This window comes from Athene noctua, chromosome 7 (assembly GCF_965140245.1).
Source record: "Athene noctua chromosome 7, bAthNoc1.hap1.1, whole genome shotgun sequence".
Classification (NCBI taxonomy): Eukaryota; Metazoa; Chordata; class Aves; order Strigiformes; family Strigidae; genus Athene; species Athene noctua.
The window spans coordinates 12,775,232-12,797,397 of NC_134043.1; the positions used below are offsets into that span (position 1 = coordinate 12,775,232).

The following is a 22,166-nucleotide window of genomic DNA, read 5'->3' on the forward strand; positions in this document are numbered from 1 at the left end:
AGGTCTGAAAGAAAAACCCTGCAAAAAATTTAAGTGAAGAGCCAAGAAGGCTGATACCTCTTAAACTGCACATCCTCTTGTTGCAGTGCAGCTACTTACTCAATACAAAAATGCCTCATTAAAATCATTCTCAGTACTGTTTATTTCTGGGTGTTCTTTGGGTAACCCCTGTGGGTCAGGCTTCACAAGAAAATAACCTTTTCCAGCTGACAAAAACAATTTCCAGTGAAGTGAAAGTTTCACTGCTGAACAGAGAACCGGAAATCAGCTCCCAGCAAAGTATTTATTAAAAATACCCATTCTGTGAACCCCGTTGAGTCCCACAAAATGAGGCCATTTGGCAAGTTAATAACATTGGCAACTGCCACCCTTACAAACCATTAAAAGGAGCATTTTCCCCCTATTATTTCTCATTGCTGCTCAAAGTCTTTATTTTTAAGACTGCTTATTACCTTGTGTTTTTACAAAAGTAGGAACTGAATGAATTTGCTCAATGCCAAGCCTTTCCATTAAAAGTGACTGATCTAAGAAATAAGTGCCCCCCTCTGCACCACCCTCATCATCTGGACCTGTTAATGACTGGTCTATTATATATAATTCCTGTTTCTGACACAGTTGATTCATTTGTAGCTTCTTTGGGGGCAGCAATCTTGACCGAAAAATGATACGAATGTGTTTTCATGTGTTGGTCTCTCATTCTTATGAGCCACAAGTGGACAGCTTCTGTTTCTGTGAAAGAGTTAGTAGGGGGTGTTATTAAGCCTTCTGTATTTAGAGAAAATCAGAACTCGATGGGAAGGGTGGAAAAAAAAAACCCAAAACAACAAAATGAACCCTCTCAAAAAACCCGCTGTATATTTCAAATTCTAGTGTTACTATTCCTAGAAACACAGTATTGCTGTGATTGGAGATCTAGTCCAACTCTTCTGCTCAAAACAGGATCAACTAAAGCAGGTTGCCCTGCACTGTGTCCAGTTGGTTTTGAGTATCTCCAAGGATGGAGGCTCCACACCCTCTCTGGTCAACCTGCTCCAGTGTTCAACCACCCCCACAGTAAAATTAGTGCCCATTGCCTCTTGTCCTGTCCCTGGGCACTGCAGAGAAAAGTCTGTCTCTGTCTTCTTTACCCTGCACATTAAGCACTTATGCATAGTGATAAGATCCTCCTGAGCCTCCTCTTCTCCAGCCAAAACAGTCCTAGCTCTCTCAGCCTCTCCTCATATGTCAGACACTCCAGATCCTTAATCACCATCACGGCCCTTTACTGAATTCACTCCATTGAATCAATGTCCCTTCTGTACTGGGGAGCCTGGAACTGGACAATCCAACTGTGTCTCACCAGTGCCGAGTAGAGGGGAAGGATCAGCTCCCCTGACCTGCTGCTGATGTTCTGCCTAATGCAATCAACGATGCCCACCTAGGGAGCCTGTGTTCCCAGCTCTGAATCGTTTCTCCAAGAGCAGAAAAGACCTAGCATAAGTTTGAGGGAGCATCACCCACGAACAGCTAAACCTTGATGGTCACATAACCAACTTACAGCATCAAAAAGGTGTATTAAATCCCAGAGATGAACAAGGCAGAAGAGGGAACCGTGTGAGTTTTAGTTAGAGAATGTGGTAGTCTTTAATTTGGTATGGGTCTTTGCATTGGCTCAACAAAAAATTCCATGCAGGACTCTTAAGGGCTTCTCCAGACAGATTTTGGGTTAAAACCACAGTACACCCTGAAGAACTATCTGCATCTCTATTTCAATGAAAAATGCTCACCTAGCTTCAATCACATTCTTTTTCCTTAATTCACTTTGAGTAATGCAGCAAAAACATCTCCAACTGAGAAGACATGTTATTTACTGGAACTTTGTTGCCCTTTGTGATTCTGACAACTAATCACAACCAACTGCTTCTATTTTGTACAGTTTTCAGTGCTATAGTAGGAGGAGGTTAAAATTTAATGCATCGGCAAAGTCAAATCTCAATTATGTGGGATAATGGAGTGGAGAGAGCACATAAAAGTAAAAATGCAGATAAAACACATTCAGATAAGCTATATGAACAAACAATAAGGACATAAGAAAGAAGAAAGAAAAGTCAGTGTGTTGATCCCTGAAGAGGCACCAATGCAAACTGGTCAGTCCAGGATTTAGTGCTGAGAGTCTTGAAACAAGCTCTAGACGTAAACCACAGACACGCAGCTGGTGTACTTCTGGTCATACCCAGTTAAGTACTGCAGTCTAACTGGGCTAGACTGGATCTATTCTTGTCCATTTGGCTCAATTCCCAATTTGGTCCACAGCCTCCCAATCCTGATCATCCACATACCAGCCTATGTGTGTACACCAAACCATACTCAGACTAGTTGTCCCCTCTCCCCATTTCTGGGTGAAGGCAAGCAGTTACAAAAGGAAATCTCAGGTAGCTGATGTTATCTAGTACTCCAACATCTGGTCTATGGAGATAATATAGATCCCACAAACCCTCCCGAAGCACCTCACAAATGCTGGTGCAATAAGCCTACTGCTTTCCAGTGCTCCCTGAACCCCTCACAGCAGTCCTCAGGACACAACACACACCTCTGGCACCATGCTTCACTTCAGAAGACTGTATCATTGTCCCCCTCTTATTTTAGCCATTTTGAACTCACAGGTAAGGGTATGGGATGACAATTACATCTTAAGACCACAAGAGCCTCACAAGGGTCCAGAGAAGATCTGGGCCAGGTGCTGTGCAGCACAGCCACCAGCAGCCTGCTCCAAGTGTAGCTCTGAGAAGCACCAGCAAGGGTCAGCACACATCACGAGCCTGCATGGTGTGGTGGCCACAAAGGGTACAGAACAGGTCCAAGCAGTTATTGGCACAGGTAGCACTAGTATTAGCTTTTCTATAGCTGGCACTTTTACTCCAAGACAGTACTGGGGACCTGCCCTGCTGCTGCCTCCTATTCCAAATCAGTCATTACAGTGCATAGAGATACCACTAGGGAGGAATGGGAACATGAAACCAAGTACAGAAACCAAGAACATCACACTCTGTGGGTCTCAAGTCCACAAGAGTGGATTTTTTTCCCAGTAATTTAAAAGGTTTTGATTCTGATTCTCAGTCCTTAAAATATTCCACAGGCAGCAGGAATAACCTTTACACTTCACCCACATTAATGAGTTCCCCCATCTTTTCCATGTGGATGTAGCAGTCTTCTCTTCCAGAGCCGTATCACTGCAAAGCACCATTTGGTACCATTAAAGCACCACTCGGCTCAGTCCAGAATTATTGGCAGAGCAGCAGATTGATGGTTCTCCTATACATATTAAGTAATTTGGACTGGAAGCTGCCACAGAAAAACCAGATCTCGTTTTAATTTGCATGTAAGATATGTATCTGTGGTCTTTGCCTAAAGGTTTGTCACTCTAGCTGAAAGCTTTACAAAGGTCAGAATATTCAACTTCCTGCTTTAAATTCTAATGACAGATGAGAGATACATTTCTTAGCATAAATATTTATATATAAACATACTTTATATACACATGTATACACACACCCCCAATCTTAAAATATCTCAGCATATGTGTAAGTGTAACAAATACTGTCATAGAGTCACAAGTGAATGGAGTAATGTACCATGAGTCTGCACTGACCTAAGATGTGGATCTGAATAGAAAAAGAAAATTATTGGAAATAATGGGGCCTGGCAATTTTAGCAATGTTCCTTCTGCACTAAAATAAGCAAGTTAAGACTAATTGGCAATGTAAGCTCCAAGAGGTCTCAAGATTGAGAAAATGGTAAACAAAAGCTAATCTATCAAATTTAGCAGGAGGCACATTATCACTGCAGAAAAGCTGAAAAATAGAACAATTTGTACCATTCTATTGCATCAATTATTATTTCACAGAAACCAGAAATTTAAAATATTCATCTTCTACTTTCCCCTGCACCCAACAAAGGACAGGCTCGTTACACTCCCTTTGTGTGCCTGCTTTCTGCTTTGCACACAGACACTTCCATATTTAGAGAGAACAAATCTGACAAATCAGAAACTGTGCATGACCCACATACTGACAATACAACAGCAACACTGACTGTCTTAGGAGTCACAGGAAAGCCAGAAGTGGTTCCAGTTAACACCTCTCTGTCCTGTACGTAGGTGTTCTCATGCAGCACTGTATCCAAAATGGTGCCAGAAGAACACATCTGAAGGGCAGCCGCAGAGGACCCAACAGTCTTGCACCATGCAAGCCCTGCTTTTATAGACTGTACGTACAGACAGGGCCAGCCTGATCTTTATTCACCCCTCCTGGTGTAAGGGTACAAGTCAACTCGTAAAGAACAGTATCATAATTAGCCATCAGGCAAGTTGCTTCACGCTTTCAACCCCAAAAGCCACATACTCACTGCATGTAGTGTCTTTGATTTAGGCATGGCCTTAAAAAAGACCAAGAATTTAAGTGCCTTAAAAAGATGCAGGTAAAAACCAAAAGGGAAATAAATCTCTCTTCCAGAGGAAGTCACTCATTGGATAAAGAGAACTCAAAAGATGACAAACTCCTAAATCTTACCATTTCGTGTGCAATCATTCGATTTTAAAGTTTTGCTCTTAACCAGTTGAGGTCCATGAATCAGAAATTACTGGCACATGGGCAGCTTTTAGTCAGCAGGTGGTGGGAACTGGAGTTGAGAAGGGATTAAATCCCCTTCCCTTTTCTTTCACAACCTTCCAGAAATCTCCCTTCTGAAATGCACTCCTCCCTTCTCCCACATCCCACAACCAGCAGAGCTTTGTGGGAGCCCAAACGCATTCATGTTTAATTCTCTGACAGTAAAGCAAAATAAGGGGCTGCCTGATTAAACATTAAGGATCTGAGCTTTTTCTCCCTTTTTGGAAAATACTTTCAGTTTAATAGGAACGAGTTAGTAACCGCTTATCTGAAGGTTACCCATGAATTGCAGGGCTGGCCATGTGATAGGGAAGAATTCTTCTTGTATCTGGGGGGGCTGAGTCATGGTGCTATAAAAAGCAAGTTAATACTATCTAATACTAAGTGCCAGTATTATCTTCTTCCTCTGACAGACACCTCAAAAGTTAAGAACCTGTACCAAGTCTGCCTGTCTCTGGGACAACACAGGAAAACAGAAGAGGTCCCTCCCACTTATCTAATTTATAAAGGGCCCAATTCAAAACTTCTCTAGAAATATTCTCAGAAGCTTCAAAAAGAAAGCATGCGTGTAATACACGCAGAACAATCTGGGAGGAGGAAGCTGTGCCCATATTCCCAGTGGAGATTTAAATGCAGATTTATTACAGACAAGATTTCTTCCATCAAAATTTGTTCTCAGCCTCTGGGGACTGATTCCTCCTACATCACTATATCGATTTCACTACTGAAGTGCTGCACTAATGAGTCAGGCTCTCCATGTCCATTGTGCTGCTACAAAGGAACACATTTTGTTATATGGACCACAAAATGCAGCAGAGGAAAATAAATCTATTTTGATTTTGTACCCCTGCCTGCTTTGGTGTCTGCATTAACATAATAACTCTTTCAATAAACACTGTATACTGTTTTGTTTCCATTTATAAAGATACAAACAATCGTGCCAATGAAGGTCCCATGCAGTTATATTCAGAATCAGCTCTTTACCCTTTAAAGTCTGGGGACAGCAAGGGAATTCATATTCAGAATTAATACATTCAGGATTTCCTAAACTGTAGGGTTTATAAAACCCATCCACATAAAGAGGTGTTTACTCACATGGTGCATAGAACATGACAAGAGTGTGCTTCTTCTTCTTCAAGGACTCCCTGAAGTCTTCTCCAGCAAGGTGGATAACACTGGTCTGTTTTTCTTCCCATGCAGGCTCGGGTGGAGGTGGTGCTTCAGGACTAGAAAAGAAAGGAATGAGATAGTTTTGAAAATGTTTCTGGAAACAGACAAATGGGCATCACATCCTGGTCGTAACTACCATGAGGGAACTGAGGCTGAACAATCCTCCAAGGTGCCTGTTCAGTAGAAAAACATACTCGGTATTTCCAACACCAAATAACAACAAAAAAGATGCAAGTTAATTTCTGTAAATCAATAAAAATATAATTTAAGTGATTCTACTCAGGCATATAAGTAGGAATGCAGAATAAATATTTCCTACATTGTATCCAATATCTGGGTGGAAAGAACATTGCTCTTGTATCACTGTATCATCCATAGGCATGAATTGAGAAGAACAGCAAGCAGGTGGAATCAAAAGGCAACCAATATAGAACAGCATCTTCCATTCAAACATCCTTTTTGTACTCTTTATCGCTATCATGCAAGCTTCTATAAAGAATTTCATGACCTTCTCTTGAATTCAGATATTAAAGCCAGGATGCAATAATCAGCATCGTTCCACTTGGAAGACTGGGGGTGGCTGAACTGGAATATTTTACCTTGATAAAGAGAATGTCAGGTTTCAATTATGACTGCACATACCGACTAGATCAGAGCAATCCTGCACATCTAGAGTGCCTCTAACAAAACTTCTGCTATTCACCAGCTCACAGACTTCTCTCAGACTCATTAAATTCATTCCTGCTGTATCTTAAATAGTGATTACTTATATAAAAACATCAGAATGGTGCCATGGTATAAAGATCTTCATATGTCGCCTTGGTAATAAATTAGCTTTTCAGACTTTCCTGTCACTTTGAATGAGACCATTTTAAGTTGTATCAGGTACATAAAAATCAAGTGGAGAAAAACTCGATTTTTAAAGTCCTACTCAAGGTCACTTGGTGGACATCCATTGTATTTCCATCGATACTGAGTTGCCAGTTGTTATCAAAAGAATTAGGGCAGCCGGTCTCAATTTTCATATGAACACAGTTGGCGTGAGCTATCATCGATTACAGTTACAGTCAGAGGTGCGACTTCATCTCACACAGACCTTCCCCTACTGACCTGAAATAAGCTACCAAGACACTGGTAACAACATAGTGTGGCAGCACAGGCTACAGTCACCACAGAGGGACCAGAGCCTAAACCCGCATGGCTGCGACTAGACCACTCACTGGGACAGGTTTACAACAAGCTGTACTTTTATCTTCAGCCTGCACCCCAGATGTATCCCTATTTCCATCAACTTCAGTGCAGCTGTAACAATTTTATCCCTGGTCAGCAAACAAGGATCTTACTCTATTGCATCTCTAGTTGAGAGAATATCCAGCAGCCCAGAGCAGGAGACAAGCTGTCTGGGTTCCCCCCGTTTCGCTGACTACCTGAGGCTGCAGACAAAAGTCTTCCAGAGACACAGCAAGATCCAGAAGGGATTAACACCCTTTCCCTCTTCCTCACTGCTTATCGACCTGCCAACATGTACAGGCAGCGTCAGTCTGACTGTTTAACTCAATATAAATTACATAGTGCTCAAAATACTCCAGCAAACTGGTGAAACTAGGACAGTGACTTAAAATCCAAAACAGCAGCCCGGAGCCCAAGTATGCGGGGAGGCCAAAGGAGTACTATGTCTGAAATATAAAATATAGATAAAGCTTCCCAACATGCTATGAAGATGCTGCCAGAACATACCTATTATCTGATTTGAAGCACTCAGAGATGTAATTTAAAAAGAAAAAAAAAAACCCAACACAACCAAAAAAACCCCACACAACCCCCTTCCCTCCACCAAGTAAGAGGGGAAAAATTAAGATTACATTCCTCACACCAACTGCACTTAACGGTTAAATGATTTTAAAACTTCACAAAACACTGGCAGTTTTTCTCCCGTTGAATAATGCAGAAAATACATTAGGCCTACAGTACCTAAAGGAAGTGCATATTTTATTCCAGAATACTTAGAGAGACTTGTACCAGCAATTTACTACTTTGAAATGAAATTATTTTCATCATACATCAAACTTAATTCTGTATATTTTAGCACACCACCTAAGAAAAGTTGTTTGGTGCACACAAAGGTGCTGGTTTTGTTGGTTTCGCTGGCTTTCCTTCAGCCCCATGTAGCTGGTATTCTAGGCATTGGCTCTGAAATGCTGGAAACAGAAAAGTACAACTGCAGAAATTCAGTTACTAACAGTGAAATCTGCTGTTCAGTATAAAGAGCGAACAACAAATGTTCTGTTTATTTTTCAGAGCCATTGCTATTCCTTCTCCAGTGAGAGGCTTAGGGTATATTTGAAAAATATTTATTTTGGGAAGGAAATACCAGGACAACTATGAAAAACCCCCACAGCAAATAAAGGATTTGGCATATTAGAGACCATAATTAACATACATGTTTGTATGGCTTTGAATACTGGAATTCAGTTTGGTTTTGTTAGTAAGGGATTTAGGCAGTCACTGAAGCTAAGTTTTACTTCCTCACCAAAGCAGTCTTCAGGAGTCACTAATCAGGAACCCGAATACTATCTCAGACCCTCAAAACTTACTTTAGCAGCCAGTCAATGATCTTCTTCTTTGTTCTGAGGTGTGGCAGAGTGTATTTCTCCTCTCCATCCTTAAAATACTTCAAAGTAGGAAACCCTGAGATGTGGTATCTTTCTGCCAGTGCCTTGTTGACGGTAGCATCGACTGCTGCAAGGACACCTGGACTCTAAAACAGAGACCACTGACTGTAAATCCCAGCAACATAAACACACCTCTCTGGCAGGAAACAGTGGGCTTGGGGGCAATCACTCATGATCTAGGTGCATTAACTTTCTCAGGTACTCAGCACAGACACACAGAAAGACACAGGACTGATGCAAAACCAGGAAGGGACATCTTATGGATTAAATGTAACCAGAGTGTTACCTGCTCTCCTCCCATTTCTGACAGGATTCCCTGTATATAATTCACTTTATAATGCTTAAGAGCTGCTCTCAGGAATGCCATTTCCTCCTACAAATCCCAATTTCTCCCAGAAGAAACAAGCATTGTTAAAGACAAGTTTACTTCAAGGCAAATTCATCTTTCCTCAATTTATTGGCACCTTTACATGGACCACCTTTAGAGTCATGGGAGAACAGACACTTGCAGAGTGTGATTCATCTTCTCCAACAACTACAAAGAGACTCTAGATGTCTCCAGTGAAGATGCTTAAAGTATGGGGGAGACTAATCCTACTTCTCTTCTTGCATGGAGTACACAGCTTGAGACTGAATCAATAACACTAATACTTATATTATCGGATCTCTCTTCTCCAGCCATGCTGATGGAGCACTTAAGATGAAACTAATGGAGTGATGCAACCATAAAACCAGGGTATTTGAAAGAGGGATCAACCCCCTTTGTTTTTTTCCAAATCTAATTCATAAATAAAAGCCTATGTTTCTTCACATTCGATGCCTTTAAGTAAGGGAAAAAAAAAATCCATTTTGGATTTGATCATATTATGTATAAGGCCTACAGCAGAATACATAAACATTTTTCGATTTTGTTTTTGTTCAAGACAGAATGTTCTTTCTAAGACTTTGGCAGGGCTCATGCATTAGCGATGAGACTGTACTTTGGAAGCACATTTTGAAGGGTCCTGTGGGAGGATGAGAACAGCTGAATTTGTTGTAGGGAGAAAAGTCACTTTTATTACTCTAGTTATTTATTACCGATTATTTGAAGGATATAATAAAGGAAATTAGCTTACATCACTGGCTACATGGAGAAACTCTGCAGCCTTCTCATATTCTGGCTTCATTTTCTTACAGTGCCCACACCCTGCCAAAAAAGAAAAAAAAATCCAATTAAGTTGTACACACCATGGTTACTCATTGACCCATCTAGCCATTATCAAAATCCAAAACCATGTGGTAGAGATTTACTAGAATTTAGTAAGCATTTTACTTAATTTATTTGTAAAGCCTTAGTATGAGTTAGGATTTTTTCCAAGTGGTCACTATGGTTTAACCAAAGAATTTAATCTATTAAAAAATAATAATACAACCCCTGAATCTGCACCCACACCTCTTTCCTCCCAGAAAGTACTATAAACACAGTATTTGTCAAGCCCATCAGTTCTAGCATGCTCTTGGGTGAGGCATAACCTCACCCATTTCAGTTTCCAAATCTTTATCTGCTTTAAAAAGAAACAACACAGGCCTTCACGTGACTTCCTGACTTTAAGCTGAGGTTTATACTAGCACAGCTTAATTGAGTAATGTAATTTGAATTAAACTGCACTGATAATAAGCCCTGCTTTACAGTGGTGCAGCATGTCCCTCTAGCAAGGATTTGCACTGATTTAATCACATCAGTGTAATTACACCACCACATATGTTCTCAACATAAGCAGGGCCTGTAAAACTGAGATAATGGTGCTTTCTCGCTTGTGCGAAGTTCTCCAGAGATCTGCCATTACTTCACTGCTAAGTGCTGACATTACAATAAAGTAAAATGAATGCATGAGCAAGAAAAGCAGATTTAAAATAAATTATTTGGGTGTAAATTAAACTGCTTTCAGCTGGTGCAACTGCTTCCAGGGAAGCTGAACTTTCAGGACCAGGTGAGGTTCCTGCTACGACTTCGTTATGTCAGTGCCTGCGGCGCGATGCTGAGCCTCCGTGACAGCCCCTCCTCGCCCCCGCGCAGCCCCTGCTATTGCCCCCAAGGGACCAGCACAACCCCAGACCCCACAGGGTCAGCGCAAAGGGACAGAGAGGCAGAGATCGACACCCAGGCGGGACGAGGGCCGGCTCCTGCGTGCAGACCGGACACACAGAGAGCTGTAATAAGGCGCATGGCATGACCCAGATGCACGGCACTTGCCTGCCCTGGTGCAGTGTAATCTCAATGCAATCTCTCACCGCGCTTTCTCCTCTTGTTTGCAGCAGCAGCCAGCTTTTCTTTCTTCAGCTGTTATTGTTGGAACGGGCACTTGAAAGCCTAGACTTTGGTGAGCTTTTGAAAGTTTGTATCAGAAAATACACCTAAAAATCTGTTTCAACTCAGCTTCATCAAAAGACATTTCTGAGGTGTACGGGCAACAGAACTGGGGCTATTTTTACACTGTCTGAAAGAAAAATTAACCAAGGACTCTGAATCTCAGTGCTGCATTGATTCCCACTAATGGGACAACTGCCGAAGCCAGCAGACACAAACCAGAGCCTGAACTCAACCAGACAACCATGTTTTATATAGCCCAAGTGAGAGTGCTCACAGCCAAGAAGTGGTAGGACATCCAGGTGTAACTTCACTGTAGCAAACAGGGACTTCAGCAGAGCTCCAATCACTGCACTAAATGCTTTCAGGGCATGTTTACAGCTACATTTGAATGAAGACTGCAAATCCTACCTGAGAATTATGGCAGTTACCCAAATGGTTGATCTCAGACCAAACTCCAGTTCAAACACTAGCTAAGGTCCATGCCACTTAGTCATCTGCATAGTGATTGCAGCATTAAAAAGCCCCATGTCCTTCTTTTGAGCAAAACTAATGCTTTAATGTGAGAGGAGCAGCAGAACAAGGATCTCAGAAGGAGCAGGAAACTTTGCTTTGGTTTTACACAGTGGTGCAAGCACGTGCGACCAAGCTGGGAGCCTGATGTGACAGCTTTGAATTCAGGAAGAAGCTGGAAAAGGCTGAGGAAGAGTTACTGTCTCAGCACCGCTTGTCTTGGTTAAGAGCATGAAAGAGGCTGGCAAAATGATTTATTTGCCACCCACAGAAAACTTGCAGGCATATGGCTTTGTGGAAGGGGCTGACAGTTCCCTTTGACACCCTACCGAGTTGATTTATTTCTTCTTTTAGGAGCAGGGAACTTTTCATTTTGTGCTCTTCCTCACTTCTAAACAAAGGGCATCTCAGCTCAGATACCTGGGAACCTCTCTGAATTAACTAGCTCAAATTAGTACCAAAAAATACTTTTTTGCAGGGGTAACTTCACCTTGGTGGGCTTTATGCACTGTGTCCTCCAGCCAGAGCAAGCTTCATACTGTGCTATAGATACAGTATCTACACAATCTACAGTGTATTCCACAATCATTAACATTAGATCTGATTAACCAAAAGCATCAAACCTGAGTTTTCACAAACCTTTGTGGAGGAAAAAAACCCAAACCAAACAAGCCAGGCATACTTTGCCCAGGAAATAAAAAACATTCCAAGGCATCTGAAATTCATGTAAGTAGTATTTTTGAGAAAGATATCCAGACTATAAAATGTCACTGTTCCGGGTTCCTTCATGAACATCACACAGACACAGCACTAATGACTGCCACAAAGCTAACTCATTCATGCCTAAAAAAAAGGGGAAGTGTGATCAGGTCTTTAAAGGCGCTTAAATGCAAACTGAAGTCCTCAAATCTTTATCATGCAATGCTTGTTCTACCCCTGACAGAGGACAGCATGATATGCCAGCCTGGAAAAAAGCCACCACACTAAACTGAATCTGAAAGAGGGACAACAAATCTCAAGAGCTTCTCCCACAATAAACGATGCTTCTCTGGCCATTTTTATGAGAATTTTGTTATTCTGTGTTACAGTCTGCTTCCACCTACCATTGCCTGAAACGGGTGATACGAATTAAAGTCAGACCTACACATCGCAAATCAATTCATCTCTCCTATGATTATTTATCTATCTTTCAATAATCCTTTGAGGATTGCCATTAAATTCTCAAGGCCAATGAAAAAGTAATTGAAATGAATTCCAAGGTCACTGCATCTCCTTTGATTGCTACATTAGGTTGTTCAGCAGCAGCTGTATTCCTCTGTGCTAAGCTCCTCTGGTTTTAGACATTTAGTGTTCATAAAATGAATGGGAAAATAGCAACAACCCTATAGGCCCTCAGCCCAGATGCTCCAATGTGCTGCATACGGTCTACTGGGACAGTGGAAGGAAGCCCACAGGTCTGTAGTGGGCTGTCTGTGATAGATGTGCTCTATAGAAGATGCACTGTCGTGTCAAGCGTATACTGACATTAAAACTAAAAGACTAAGCAAGGGAAGCGACTTGTTCAATCCCAGGTGAGAAAAGAAAGGTCACCGTCAACACAAGGATGCCCCGCAGCCTACTGCAAGCACTGACATCCTCTGAGCCTCTCTGGGTCATGGCTGGTGGAAACAAGCAAGGCACTTGTAGGTGACTACACAAAAGGACTCTCACAGCCTCGGTCTTTTCTTGCAGGAGACAAGTAGCTCCCCTGTAGGTGCCAGCCAGAGTTACTTTCCATCTGGCAGCAGACACCAGTCAGGGTCCAGTGCCGGGCTTTTGCTGAGCAGTTCTGGAAAGCTCCTTTGACCACTCAACACCTCGTCCTGCTCCTCTTGCACAAAAGGAGCCCCAGGCTGCAAGGGCCAAGGCTTGAATAGAGAAGAGCACAGAGAATAAGTGTAACGGAGGAGTGTTACAAGGAAGTAAAAAGAAGTCACAGCTTACAAAAATCAGTGCTAGGACATTAAGTCTAAGACAGGCCCTTACTAACCATTTTTAAAACAGATGCCTAAATGAAGCAAGGATTCTCTTTCCCCAGTTTATTTATAATCAATTTTCTCATTAATACTGCACAAGTCAGGCAGATAAACAGCTCCTTCCTTCAGTGCAGTTGCTGTCACACAGCTTAGCTTAGCTCAGCTAAACCCCCAGAATGACAATGATCATCTCCACATCACCCCAGCACAGACAAGTCACTTCCCTCCAGAATCCCACCACAGGGCAGAGAATAACGCTCACTCAGCACTTTGTCCTTCCCAAAGTGTGACTTTATGCAAGTGCAGGGGCAAAGGAAAACAGTGGACAGAGTGATGCTAACATGCAAGGATGAGCACACGGACAAGGGAAAGGTTAACAAATGCACCAGGCAACCTTTTTTCCAAGTAAATATCTATATTTGTTTACAGCAGCCTGTTCAGCACCATAGCAAAGACTCACAACATAGAGCACAGTTGCTCCAAACATTTTCAGAAGTGAACTCAGGCAAATACTTCTACTTTTAAAACCAAGTTTTGCCTGTAGAAGACAAGCAGAAAACCAGTCAAGCAGCTCCAGCTAAGCTCCTGCATATGCTGTCTTAGTGCTGTTCCCAGAACATAAATCTCCATTTCTCTCTGTCATTCACTGTTTGCTTCTTTCAGGATATTATGGCTATATAAACACCATGCTTTTGGTCATGTCCTCTCATTTCAAGACAATGTTGTCTGAGAATCTGAAGTGTATGTGACAAGAAAGAGATAAAAGCCAACATCCCCCGTTGATTGTGGACAAAGAATTTCTGACATGAAGAACCCCAGAGATAAATTAAATTGCAAATAAAGATTTTAAAGAATCATTACGTTTCTGCCATCGACAGACTGCTTGAGTACTGTTATCGCATACCAGCTATTTATTGTATTATGCCAGCTCTACATCCATCTATAGCTGCATACCAAAAATATATCCATTAGCCTCATGAGAAAACAAATTTGAAGCACAAAGCATGCCCTGCTTTCAGCAAGTGGGTCACCAGCAGTTCAGACCACACTCATAGAAGATTTAGAGACAAACTGAAGAATAGAAAAAAAAAAAAAATCTCAAGAAAATCAGATGCACCTTTGCTCTCTAAACATTTAATACCTGGGGATACACCTTCGATTTCTCCTTTCGTAATCCCAGAGGAGCAGTGACCTCTTAGCACAACAGAATAGCCAGCCCTCACACATGTCCTGTTGTTAACTTTTAACATACACCTGTATATATGACAGCGAGAGTATGTACGTGGGGGAAGACACAATTCTTGGAGTCAGGGCAAAGATACACTCAAGTCCCAGCCCTCTTAGCCCCTATGCAAGAACACAAAAGGTATTCTCTGCTGCCATGAAGTCTTCAACACATGATTTCTTATAGCTCTAAGGTCTTATGTAGCTCTAAGGTCTGACACAAGGCAGCTTACAGTTCTTCTACTGGTGTAGGAGAGCATAAACTACAACAGCTGCAGATTCCCTTGCATAATTTAGCCATCTGCATTGCAGACATCTGATGGGAAATCATCCACAAATTTGGCAGGGAGGGAGGATGACAAAAGCAGCTGTTACTCGCCATAATCATAGGTACGAATTTTCAACCATGTAGGTTGCATGTTCACTTAATAGTCATAATGGTCATAGCCATCAGCCATGCCCAGATCTCCAGGCTTATGCTTTAAAAAAATTTTTAAAAAATATTTTTTTTTAAATCACCTTACAAAGGATCAGGAGCTCAAGAAATTTTATGCATCCTCTTTCTCTGGGTACTTACCCCCTACAAAGCGATGATCTCCTCACCAGCAGCACTGCTTACCCAGGTAAAATTACAGATACTTAAAGATATTTCAAGGCTTGATGCTTTCTTACAGTATCAGGAGGAACAGCTTCAACATCTTTAACATGGTATTGAATTCAAATTTTCAACAGCTAGAAATGTGTGTACACATACACAAATTCAGACCCTCCCACACTTCACTACTGTACTTTTAAAGGTTGATTTGACCAAGTATTACATTGCTTAGGGATCACTGACAAGCAAACAGCTTTATGGCTTTACAAAAGACAAAGCCTGTGAAAGGTCAGCCTGGAAACGACTCTGAGGAACTAAAAATATAGAATTAGAAGGAAAATACTTCAACAGTTTGGATTATTGCAGTCATGCTACATTTATGCTGTTGCAGCCTAACGCCTTGGCTGCGTGGGCTGCACAGTTCATCCCAGTGACAGGAGAGCAGTACAGCATCTTGTCCCCACCATTATCACCATCTCACTGGCATTACCACAAACTCACAGTGCAGTCAATCTGTGCGTGCAATGATCTGTGCAAATCCAATCCCAGCATGTGTGCACAGAAGAAAGTCCCTGCCTGCTTCCAGCAGCTCTTCAGTGTGAGTTCTGGGCACAAAATGACTACCAATCAGTCACCCCCTCTCCATAAAACTTGCTGAGGCAGTATTGACCCCAACCTCAGCCACCATCTCTCATTGGAGCACTTGTGCACACACAGAGCACACACAGCAGGCACAGATGTCCCTGGAGCAAAGCCTCAGGGCACCAAGAAGAGCAGAGTACTGCAGTGTGGGTCACCACCAAACGATTCAGACACCAACGAACTCCTGATCGGCCACGGGAGTAGGCCAACACCACATGAACTACCTGACACCTGCCTGGTACATGGGGATGCATGATGAGTGAACCAAGCCTCACCTCCCTACTTGATCCCCGTGGTTGTAGAGGTGAGAGCACTTGAAATCCAATTCCTGATCGTCTTTCCTCTGCTGGCATAACTGTTTCCCCCCCAGCATCACTGAAACTGCTCAGCAGAAGAAAATTCGTAACAGCTTCAGACAGTTACAGTACAAGTTTGGATTATTTTTTTAAAAAAAAAAACAGTCAGATCATTGCACTACATAAGACAAATCAGATCAAGCTGAGAGGACAGCTTAACCAAACGTGTCCTCCAGGAACCCTGTCTGCATCCATGCCGTATTCACAGCTCCAGCAGAAGGGCTACCTGAAGCCAGCAACAGATCTTGGCAGGGGAAGGCTCAGCACAGAAGGGGACAAACACCAAGCAGGTCCTGCAGGCTGATTTAAAAGACAACAGCTCTGATGAACTGCTGCCGCCTTCATTTCTGGTCACACTGGAGCATATGTTCTTTTGACATAAAAGCTCAGGAGAAAGGATGAATATTCTCCAAGGCTAGCTTCAACCACAGATTGCTACCTCCCAGGAATCCCCGAGAGTTAAACGGGGAGAGAGATTTCTGCTCTATCTTGCCCTCAGAGTAGATTCTCTCTGCTTTTAACCTCACCGTGAGCTCTGTCTGAGCCAGGCTCCTGAAATTAGCCTTTGAAAAATACACCCCCATCTGCAACAGCCCTGACTCCAGCACACGTTCAGGAATGATCTTTATGCTGATCACCACTTTTATTTAAAATAAACTAAAACCAAAAATCACATGGTTCCTTATTTCCATTCCAAATCTGGCTTCAGCTTCCAGCCACTGGAGATTACGCTGCATGTATATACCCTCTTAGTCACACCTATATGGTGTAACTGTTGGGAGATGGTGGTGCCTTCTACCATCACTCCTGGGTGGGAAAAGATGTGAAGGAAGGTGGATCAGCTGGCATCGCGAGATAAATTACACTTCCTACACCAGCTTGGAGGAACATGGCCCTGAGTAGGTGTTGAAAATTAATCTTCTCCTATTGAAATATGAAAGAGACAGACAACAGCATGGCTGCCTTAAGGTGAAATTGTTGAGAGTTTATGAAAAATACCACCAGAAGGCTTCCTTCTCAATTAAACCATAATTATTCCACATCCAGAAAAGATCCTCTCCCTTCTCCATTGCCAGATGATCAACAAAATCTAGCCCTGGGGAGGGAAAGAAGTTGCACTATTTTCCCTCACACTCTTACCCCACTACGGAAGACAGTATATTTCAGATTTGGCAATGAAAAGGCCAGAGAACAGAGGTTAAATCAAACAGTTTTGAATGTCCAGCTCAGAAAAACAGCATAGCAAGCAAATTATTTCCTAGGATGAAATTTGTATAAAACATCAGCATAATTCATGCAATGCAAAGAGATCTTCTTAAGGAAGGTACATCCCAAAACACTTAAGCTCATAGGGTGTTAAAAGCAACAGTGACATTGGCTATTACTGTGAAGATACCTATAAAAGTCAAGTATCGTGAAGGGATACTATGTAGAATGCACACTTTTTGTCCAAAATCAGAGCAAAAGTGGTTACCAGCTGAATTCACCTGCTTAGAAGTGTGCTGAGATGCTCGCAGTTGGGACCCCAGAAGACACACTTCTACCGTCACCACAATATCTCAGTATCAAAGCAATGGACTCATTTATTAGTAACTCGGAAAGACAGCATCACTTGCCAATTCCCTGTCTGAAAGGGCACAAGGAACAGACAGGCAGACAAGCAATCTTGCACTGTAGGTTTCTCTGTTCATTATTTGCCCTTTAAATAAGTTCTCTACCTTCCACAGGATAATAACAATGGAAGCCATGAAGTATTTAGGAAGATAAACTTGATAATGAAAACTCTACTGGTAATGATTCAAGTAGCAGAGATACTGTAAGGCACTTTCCAAATGAGAGCTCTGCACCATATATTAAACTTATCCAGGCAAGGAAATTAATTTATTTCAGAAGAAATAAACTTGCTGCTTAATTCTTGAAGCTAATTCCTACTGTTAACCCATTATTAGAAGCAAGCAAAGTAAACCTATAAAAATAGGTTATGCTTCACTTCTGTCAGATTTTATTTACCATGACAGCGTTAAGGGCTTATACATACACTGGGGTCAAGCTTGTTGGAGGTCACTCACCCAATCCACACACTCAAATGTGGACTTTCACAGCTAAAATTACAGAAGTCCTTTAAAGACCGCTCTGAATAACTAAGTAATCTACAACAAATACCCAGAGAAGGGGAGAATGGGGCAAGTCTCCCTTCAACTGCCACCTCTCAGCTTCCCCTTGGCCCTCCAGCAGCCATAGCTACTCCCGTGCAATAATCTCACTTAGTCGATAAGGACTTGTTAGGAGAGAGGAAAGGCAATAGTAATGTGAGAAATGAGGCAGCAAATCCCCAAAGAAACTAATGTTCCCTTCACGCCACCTGCCACACATTCACAGTAAGATTTTTTCTGATTGGAATAGCCTTAGCAAATGTCTTATTTAATAGAGAAACTAATTGCACCCTATTGGAGGCAAGCAACACATTTTGAAAAAAATCCCCTAAATTTAACAAAACCCAAGTATCTACAGTTCAGCTTCTTTCTTTCCTCCTTTACTACTGTCCTGCATACTGCTCTTGATACCCACAACTGCTAGCAAGCAAATTATTCAAAGTGCACACCATGTCCCCAGAACAGCACAGTGACACAGACCAAGTCAAGGTCCAGTCTGAAGGCTGAGTAGCCACAAACACCCCAAAAGTCTGGGTTTGCCACTCTTTCTGTTGTGAAGGTAAACCAGATCAAGGCTTCTCCCTTCAAGTGCTAGCACAGGCTGTAAACAAGCTGCAAGTCATCAGCCTGAGCTCTGTGCTTACCCAGCGGCAGATGGGGTTTCCTAAATATGGGGGCCAAAAGCCCAATTGTCTGCCACAAATCAAGGAATGCCAAAGGCAGAATCCTACTTCCTTCAGGTTAAGTCTTTGCAAGTGTTCATATGCCTTCCATACCCCAATTCTTGCAGTACTGGAGCATCTTGCAGTCTAGATGTGGCTTGCTAGATAAAACTCCCACGCAAGGTGAAATGTTATCTCCACTTCACAGATTGGAAACAGACAAATATTTAGCAACTCGGGTTATGACTGTACAAATCAAAGCAAGGCAAGGAACTAAACTTTTACATCTCCAGGCCAAGGCTACCACTTTTATCACTGGATCATCCTTTTTTATGACTTCGCCCTGCTCAAGGAGCACAAACTGTTTCAAAAGGACAATAATCTTATATGAACTGTATGCTCTAGTATCAAAAGACTGACACAAAAGAGACAATGGACTCAGTCATTACTATCTTCACCCTTTTCATTAGGTATCCTATCAAATTTTACTGCACAAGCTAGCTATTAGGATTTTTATACTCTCCACATTCCTATTTATATTAAGTACCACTAAAAACCCATATTGATTTTTATTTTTAAACCCTCAAGAAACATAAGTGGGATGGTCATTAAAGGAAAAATCCATGTCAGGTTCTTCATTCTCCTGGTTTGCTGCATTTTCAAGAACTCCTGTTTTAATGCGTGATTAAATCTCCCCTGAAAATCATTGCTGTGATTAGTTTAATGAGGCAGGTCGTTCCACTGGCAGGTCATTGCAGTGAACTGTTTACATTCCCTGAGATTTTTGGTAATATTCAAATATAATATCAAGCAACGTCCTGTTGTAAACTTACATGCTTTTAAATACTGATGAACTCAGTCTGAGTGTCTCAGCCCTCTCTCTCTGAAATCAATAGTCAGAACTTGCTTACTTCAGTAGAAGCACATTCAGGAGTCAAGAATTTACCTGTTTCTAACTGGTTTATATGAAGAATATATCTGTTCCAGGAATCTGCCAACAACATACAGCTAAAAAGTACATACATACAACAAACAGAAAGTTGTCACAATTTACACTTGTCTAGGGAAGCATTTTATTGTACATTCCATTGAAAGTACACTCAGGCAACATTAAAAGTTAGGCACCTAAGGGATGGGAAAAAGTCAGGAAACACGATGCTGAAACTGAAGCTGATCACTTATCTGTACAGATACTTAAACAGCAACATTCATCATCCAAGTGCCCTGGCACAACAATTTAATCTTTCAGTGATCAGTCTTCCATCGCAACAGCCCATCCTGACATCTGCACTACTTCACCAAGAAATTCAGCAGAGCTAGGTACTGCCTGTGACCTACATAATGGTCCAGAAAGTTTGGCTTATTTAAAGATTTCTCTAATTACTCTAAGAGCAAGGAGGACATTTTTGTAGGGTTGAGAAGGAACAAGATTGAGCTCATAGCAAGCACCTTGACACATGCATGTCTCCTTGTGCATTGTCCATGGACTAGTATACACAGCTGTATCACATCTGCCAACCTTCCAAATACACGACCTGCCTTACATATTACAAACTTCCAGTAATCCTCCCAGGCTGCAGCCAAGGCAGCACAGAACTATTTGCCTTCGTTTTCTTCTCTGACTACAGCATCACTGAATAATAGGCACAATTGTTTCTAAAGTATTGCCTGTATGGCAAGTCCAATTTAAAAAGCAGCATTCATTCATAAGGTTGGATTGTCAAAGCTTATAAGGACCTTTCAGGAAACTCTAAAGCAAACCCCTGACCGAGGGCTACATCCTGCCAAGCTTTTGGCTTCTAACTCCCTGCTGTTCTGCACAGCTAAAGTGCATTTTGAAAACATGGCTCTTCTCTGCAACTTCTGCAGTTCAACAAGCTCTTCTCACATATAGTTATCTTCTTCCAAGGACTGATCAACATTATACAACTGGAAACAACGGCAGAGTGCAGATGTGGAGGAATACTGGAGTAGATGCTATTACAGCAGTGGCTGACACTCCTCCTGGGAAGCTACCCAAGACCCCTCCACAAGGACACCAGACAGATGTATGTATGGCTTCTCTTTGAAACACCTGGCTTGGCTGGTGCCAAGGCTGAGGCACAAGGCAGACCTTTGGTGGTGAAAAGAGTATTTTCCACCAGAACTAAACTGATACCATCAACAGAGACAAGCAGAAGCCTCTTGTGAAGAGCTACCACTAGATGATGCAAATAAATTAAGGGGGTTCCTAGCACGTGCCTAACAAGAACAGCTTCCCAGCTATCTAATGTTTGTCTTCATTCTAGAGGCTGTACATCTGAAGGCAGATGCCAAAAACTTTCCCTACAGCCACTGAACACAGCCAATATTTTATTTTAAAAATCACAGATGTCAGATATGACAGACACAGATTAAAATTAAAGGGTATTTCCATCCATTTCACATTCAGTGCAGCTTTGTTATTTGGATAACAAGCCTTTAACCGCCACTGGTACAACTACATCGGGTTTACAGTTAAAAAAAAAAAATCCTTGATTGAATTGTGAATTAGCATAGAAAAACTTAAGATTATATTTATTTATCACAGGCTGCCAATGTTAGGCTGCTGCTGACCTGTGCTAGAAAGGCTATTTTTTCAGGTTGCACTGTAAATTAATTCTTCAGTCTTTTCAACTCGTGGCCTTTCTGTTGAGGCTGCCAACAGACATACCAATTAGCACTCACTGCAATGGTAGCTTGCTTTCATAAGGAGATTTCATACAGAACCAGTGGGGGTCTGAAAGAGAGACTTACTTATTTATAGCTGTAAAACCCGTTTTGAAAAAAAACCACATTTGATTTTGTGCGCACATTTAGGGTTTGCTTTACTTTAGATATAAAGTGAGCAATGGATTCCTACATCCTAATCTCACCACATGCAGCAGTAAGAAACAAAAACAAGTCCACTGAAACCAATGACGGTGTGCTGGCAGGGAGAGATCCAAGTCCGCTGCTTGGTTAGAAGCTGGAGGCCTTCATCTTGTACTGGGCTAATTGGTTGGCATTCTTGATAATGAGTCCACAAAGTGGCTTAAAACCTTAGGTTTTAATGCACTGGAGGGAGGCGGGAAGGAGTGAGGGGTGTGAAAAGCTGTTTTTCAAAGCTAAATAGATAAAACAGCTCCCTGTGCAATTAAAATCCTGCACAGC

General features: G+C 41.9%; 1 protein-coding gene across 1 annotated transcript in view; it reads right to left on the reverse strand.

Moving 5' to 3' along the window:
- The window catches only part of PDIA5 (protein disulfide isomerase family A member 5), a 103,322-nt gene that overhangs the window by 24,899 nt on the left and 56,257 nt on the right, over positions 1 to 22,166 (reverse strand). Inside the window, exons 12-14 of the mRNA XM_074910492.1 lie at positions 9,604 to 9,674; positions 8,411 to 8,574; positions 5,742 to 5,872 (exon numbers count right to left, since the gene is read on the reverse strand). Coding sequence (XP_074766593.1) covers positions 5,742 to 5,872; positions 8,411 to 8,574; positions 9,604 to 9,674 — 366 coding nt within the window. The remainder of the gene's footprint in view (positions 1 to 5,741; positions 5,873 to 8,410; positions 8,575 to 9,603; positions 9,675 to 22,166) is intronic.